Below are 6,174 nucleotides of genomic sequence, written 5' to 3' on the forward strand. Positions count from 1 at the left end.
GCGGCCGGCTGGGGTCAGTGGGCCGCCTCTGCCGGGATGGAGGGCTCGGTAGAGCCGCGTTTGCTGCTGCTCCAAATACTCACTTTCTGTCCTCTCCGCTCCTTCCCTGTGCCCTCCCACACCCCCTCTCCCTGCCCAATTCCCACCTTGTTCCCAGGCAATAGAGACCCACTTGGTGAATGTGTCTCCGGGGGGGCTGACCTACATTGCCGAGTGGCGCGGGGGGAACCTGGACCACAAGATGGGGCACCTGGCCTGTTTCTCCGGGGGCATGATCGCCCTGGGCGCTGAGGATGCTGAGGAGGACAAGAGGGCCCACTACCGAGAGCTCGCAGCCCAGATCACTAAGACGTGCCACGAGTCGTACGACCGCTCAGGTAACCCTGCCAGGGGACAGGCCGCAGGACACACCGAGGCTAGACCCCTGGAAGAACTGAAGTCCGGCAGAGTGGGGGAGTGCAGGAACCGTGGTCTCAGGGAAGGCTCGCCTTCCGCAGTTAGGCAGAATTTGAACAAGGGACATGCTGTCTATGTACTGAGGTTGAAACCTAAATTAGAGGGGAAATAGGGTGATGTATTAAGCCCTTTGTGTGTGCCAGGTATTGTTCAGCACTTAATATGTCATTGCTGAACCTCACAACACAGATGAGGAAACTGAGGCTCAGGGATGATGTGGCCACAGATCACATGACGAGGCCCCATGAGTGGGGCACAGAGCAGAGGGTCCTCTGGCCCCTGAGGCAGAAACATTGGCCTCCCGAGCCTAAAGAATTCTTTCTCCCTGACCCCCTAACCCCCAGCACCTCTGCTTTTCCTCCCCAGAACCCCTCCATTTAGTGGGGCTGGGCACCTCCTGGCACCACCTTTTATCACCCTCTTGGATCCAAGCTTGAGCGCTTCTTGACCATCCGCTCAGCACTCATGCAATACGGTCAAATGCCAGAGTCAGAAGTCACGTTAGAGAACATGAACCGACTTTCATTTTACACATGGGAAGCTGAGTCAGTCCAGAGCCGAAGTCACCGCTGTGAGTGGCTAAGCCAGGCCAGAACCCAGGTCTCCTGATGCTCAGCCCCCTCCTATGTGCTGCCTCTGAACAGCGGCCCTCAGCGCCATCCCCAGCCCCCCAAGGCCCCAGGAGGTGCCCGCTACTCGGAATTTAACCCCAGTCTTGGCTGGAGGAGATGACCCAAGATTTGCAGTAAAAAATTCCTGGTTCAGGTGCCACTCTGCCACTCACCAGCTGGTGGCCTCCGTTTTCTCGTCGGTTCAGTGTGAACAGGAACACGGGTCTCCAGGACGGGGTCTCTACCTGACCCCAGAAAGCACATTGCCAGCGCCCTCAGCCAGCAGCATGGGAGGGTTTGTTAGGTCCACCGAGCTGTGTCTGTGACCGCAGCAGCTGAGTCCTGACTGGGCTGTTCAGAAGACTAGCAATTCACAACGGGTCCTAAAACTGGTCTTCAAGTCCCCTCAAAGAGCTCTCTCTGTCGGCACCATAAACAAAGAGGAAATCTCAGGAATAATAAAAAGCTTGCTATTTGTCTGGGACAATCAGCCCCGACCATAAAAGACAGTCCGCGTAATCGAGCATATTGTTCCAGCCAGCCTGGCTCCTCCGCGGGCGGCTGCAAGAGGCGCTCTCGCCCTCACCCCATTAGCAGCTTGGCAAGACGACTGTTTTCTGATGGTAGGAGTGCCTGCACCAGCTGAGAGGATCAGAAGGGCCTGGGTCTGGCTAATTCCTCTCCCAGGACGCCCTCCACAGAAGAGGAGGACATCCTGCAAAGCCCGTGTTTTGAGGAAAAACAACTCGGGGCCTCTTGGGTCCTGAACCATGGTGGGAGGAGGAAGGGCTCACAACAGAACCAGAACCAGGCCCTCGGCCAACCTGGACAGGATGTGCAGGCGTTAAAGAGAGGAAGACCCAACCCGCATGCTCTAAACCGAGGCCTAGAGGGTCAGACTCAGGAGGGAAAGAGAGGACGCAGCCTAGGGAGGGGACATCAGACAAATCCCGGGTAACATCCCAGCCCAGCCTTAGCGCGCTGTGTTCCCCTGGACAGATTACTTAGCCTCTCTGATCCTCAGTTCCACGTGCAGGGAAGAGGGATAATAACACCTCCCTCACCAAGAACACATTTCTTTAAGGATTGAAGTAGTAAAGCACTCAGCACAGCCTTTGAAATCACAGATGGTGGCTGCGGTGGTGGTTATGTAATTGTGGTCATCCACAAAACAGGAATGGCAGTAAATTGTCCACAAACGAACAAAACAATGGCAGCAGCAAAGCCAGACCTCACCAGCCTTGCCCAGTCCGCTCCCTCTGCCCGAGTATGAGTGTGCATGTTCTGGGCAGGTCTCTCCCTCATCTCCATGTCAGCAGTCTCCCAAACTCTGGAAGGCTGGTTCTGAGAGGAGCTAACAGCAGCTTCCTGAGGTCTGTGGAGAAGCTTCATTGCATGTGAGCACATTAAAGGAGCTGATGAGTCCTGCATGAGTGAGACTGTTTTACTTTTTTAACCCATTGCTCTCCATTGTGTTTAAACCTGGCACCCTGGCTTGGCTGAGCTCTGATTAACATCTTGCAGGGCTTATATCTCAAAATGCGCAGTTAGGGAGCACCACCCCAACCTGTGTCTCCCAGACTGCTGGGTAGTTCATTTGGATTCTCAAATTCTCAAATTACAAAATTTTGAGGCCTCAAGGGTCTTGCTTTGGCCAGTCTGGGCCAAGAGGGAAGTTGTATATCCGCCAGGCTCAGCCTTATCAGGCAATCCAGGCAGACCCACCCCGCACCCTCCGTCACCCCCTGATCTACCCTGGGCAGCAGGTGGACGGTCTGACCCAGGCCCTCTGGTTCGTCATCCCACAGATACCAAACTGGGGCCCGAGGCCTTCTGGTTTAACTCCGGCAAAGAGGCCGTGGCCACGCAGCTGAGCGAGAGCTACTACATCCTGAGACCCGAGGTGGTGGAGAGCTACATGTACTTATGGCGACAGACCCACAACCCCATCTACCGGGAGTGGGGCTGGGAAGTGGTGATGGTGAGTGGGCTGGGCGGGGCTGGGCTGGTGGAAGGAGGGTGGGGAGGCTTAAACGGGTGGCAGGTGCCCCTGAGAAGTCAAGAGTCCAAAACCCGTGGCTCAGGCGCTGAGAGGAAGGTCAAGCCAGGTTGGCATCTGGCTAAAGTTCAGAAATCAAGGGTTAAGGTTATAGTTGCAGAGCCAGGAATCCCCAGTCAAGCCAGGAACTTGAAGAGGGTTCTGAGGCCCGTAGCCTTGGGGCCCTGGCCCGGTGCCAGCAAACTTAGAGGGGCAAAGACGGGGCCAGGGCACATGCGGTCACTGCTTTCTGACCCTGAAGCCTGGACCAGTGCCTCAGATGTCGCCTCTCAAACAGGAACAGCTGCCCGGCCAGCAGCTCCCCTCCCTCCTCTCCCCAGAGCCAGCCCAGCCCCTTGCCACCCCCGCCCTCTCTGGGCTCTGCTCACCCACCCACTCACCCCACCCATCTCTCCTCTTGTCCCCAGCTACCTAGTGGGAAATCTCATGCCCACTTTAGGACAAGTGTCAGAGGCAGGTATGGGGACTCTGGAAGGTTCCTTGATGGATGCTGAGCCTTCTCTGTCCTCCCCTCCTTCCCCACCCACTGCTCTCAGAGGCAGGTACTGTCCTGGGGAGCCACACCCCGATTGTCATACTCAGGTGGCACAGGCCTGCTCAGGATCGTTGTCATGGCTCTCTGGCCAGAGTCTCTTGCTTCCCCAAGGCCAAGTGTTTGTGCTCTGGGCCCCACCTGCAAACCCTCAGTGGATGCGAGATGCATTCCTACACCAAAGACAGAGCCCACGGCCGGCCCACCTCCAGCCCAGGGACCAGGTCTTCACGGAGAAGCCTGGGGTGACAGTCCCACATCCAGCCCGTGAGCACCACCAGCGCCCTCCTCTGTCCCCACTGGGCACGTCTGACATCAGTCTGTTCCATGAGAGGCAGAGAGAAGCCTCTAGGCTCACACCAGGTGGAGAGCTCGGGCACAGCTCTCCCACTGGGACTGAGCTCCTGGCATCGGGACCCCCAGCCTGGCGGCAGGCGCTGACCCTTGAGAATAGCTCGGCCTTCTGCTTCCACAAACACCAGGGGTTCCCCGTCGAGGGGTCAGGGGCCTGCCTATTGGCGAGCTTGGGGGTCCTCTCCTCTCCCCACACCCAGGCCTTGGAGAAATACTGTCGGACAGAAGCAGGTTTCGCCGGGATCCAAGACGTGTACAGCAGCATCCCCAACCACGACAACAAGCAGCAGACCTTCTTTCTAGCGGAGACGCTAAAGTGAGTCGGGGCTCGGTCACTGTTCTTTCCAGCGGACAACGCGGCTTTCCTAGGGAGGCGGGCGGTCAGCAGTCTGTCCCTTCCCCAGATCAGGGTCTGCAGTCACAGGAAGGGGGCCCTCGGGGTGGGGCCTTAGCATAGTGTGAGACCCCGCCCCATGGGTGAGCCTTGGGCCAGGCCAGTTTCTACTCAGAGAGTGAGACTGGGTTGGACTCTACCCCCTAAAGCCGTGGTCGTGTCGGCAAACTGCGGCTCACGAGCCACATGCGGCTCTTTGGCCCCTTGAGTGTGGCTCTTCCACAAAATACCACGGCCTGGGCGAGTCTATTTTGAAGAAGTGGCGCTAGAAGAAGTTTAAGTTTAAAAAATTTGGCTCTCAAAAGAAATTTCACTCATTGTACTGTTGATATTTAGCTCTGTTGACTAATGAGTTTGCCAACCACTGCCCTAAAGTATTAGCTGTGGGACAAGTTCAGTTCTGTAACCTGTCTCCTCAGGTTCCTTAAGTTCCATAAAACTAAGCTCCTTCTGCAAACCAAGAAGAAGGTGACGGTGTCGATAAGCTGGTGACTTTCCTCTGCAGCGTTGCTGCACTGTTCCCTGGGCTCCTTGCTGCTCCCCAGAGCAGCACCCTTGAGCCTTAACCCTTTCGGGTCCATTCCTTCTCATAAAAACCCACAGGGCTTGGGAAGCTGGGCTTCTGGAGTCACCACTCCCTGTTCATGTTAGTGCCCTAACATGAGGGGCACAGGAGGCAGAAGCCCAGTGCGGGCTCAGGCCACCTGCACAGAAAGGAGAAGCCAGGCCCTAGGGTGTCCTGGCAGGACCCCCACAGAGCAGGTGGGAAAGGGCCCGAATGAAGCTGTTGGGTGCGAGGGCTGCGGCAGGGCCAGGATTAAACCAGGGCTGTCTGCCCCAAGCCCAGTGCTCTTCTCGGCGTCCACAGCATCTCCCCTGGGCCCCACCCTCTGAGTGGATTTGGGGTCTTGGCCCGCCCTGCACCGGAGCCACAGGCCTGTGGCAGAGGCCCCCGAGGTTCATTCCGGGGCCCTGTCCCCAGAGCACTGACGGCCGTGTCTCGCCCTCCCTGCCTGGCACAGGTATCTCTATCTTCTGTTCTCTGAAGATGACACGCTGTCCCTGGAAGACTGGGTGTTCAACACGGAGGCCCACCCGCTGCCTGTGAACCACTCGGACAGCGCTGGCCGGGTCGGGGGCCAACGCTGACCCCAGCTCCCGCCGCCCTGAGCCGCAGGGACGCCTCGCCTTTTCAGGTTTGGGGACTGTTCTCAGAGGGATTGGGAACGTAGGCCCCACTCCAGACAGATGTGCTGGACACCCCTCTTCTCCTCTGTGAGGAGACAGGCCGGGAGACCGATGTCACACCAGGCCCAGACATTCCTTTCTATGGAGAATTTCTATGAAACCCACTCAGTTGCCATTCCAGGGCCAAAGGACTGGAGGTTTGCGTATCGACCCCGTGTATTTGGTTCACTTCCTTTCGTATTGGGGATATTTTGGGTTTTGCTTGATTTTGCCTTTTCTCTTACAGTTGTGTTTTATCACAAATTATAAGTTAGTTTTCAAAATCCCATGCTTTCAAAAACAATCACCTTGATCAACTAAACCTTAAAGTATTTGTACACGTACAAAAACCTTGACCTTATTTCTATATTTTAAATGCCTCTTGCCCAACATTTACTATTCGTTCAATTACCTGTCATTTACCTTATCATTTGAGGAGGGGTTCCCCTTTGATTTGGGTTTAAGTGTTACGAATACCAGTGCTATTTTCATTATTGTAATGGAGAAATCTGAAAACTTACAATAAAAGAGTTTATTGAAT

At 56.0% G+C, this 6,174-nt stretch overlaps 1 protein-coding gene across 1 annotated transcript in view; it reads left to right on the forward strand.

The window, feature by feature from the left end:
• Positions 1-6,174, forward strand: part of MAN1C1 (mannosidase alpha class 1C member 1) — a 133,330-nt gene extending 127,156 nt beyond the window's left edge. Inside the window, exons 9-12 of the mRNA XM_008148063.3 lie at positions 158-377; positions 2,876-3,048; positions 4,213-4,328; positions 5,429-6,174. Coding sequence (XP_008146285.2) covers positions 158-377; positions 2,876-3,048; positions 4,213-4,328; positions 5,429-5,555 — 636 coding nt within the window. The 3' untranslated portion in view covers positions 5,556-6,174. The remainder of the gene's footprint in view (positions 1-157; positions 378-2,875; positions 3,049-4,212; positions 4,329-5,428) is intronic.

The sequence above is a fragment of the Eptesicus fuscus genome, chromosome 9, assembly GCF_027574615.1.
Source record: "Eptesicus fuscus isolate TK198812 chromosome 9, DD_ASM_mEF_20220401, whole genome shotgun sequence".
Classification (NCBI taxonomy): domain Eukaryota; kingdom Metazoa; phylum Chordata; class Mammalia; order Chiroptera; family Vespertilionidae; genus Eptesicus; species Eptesicus fuscus.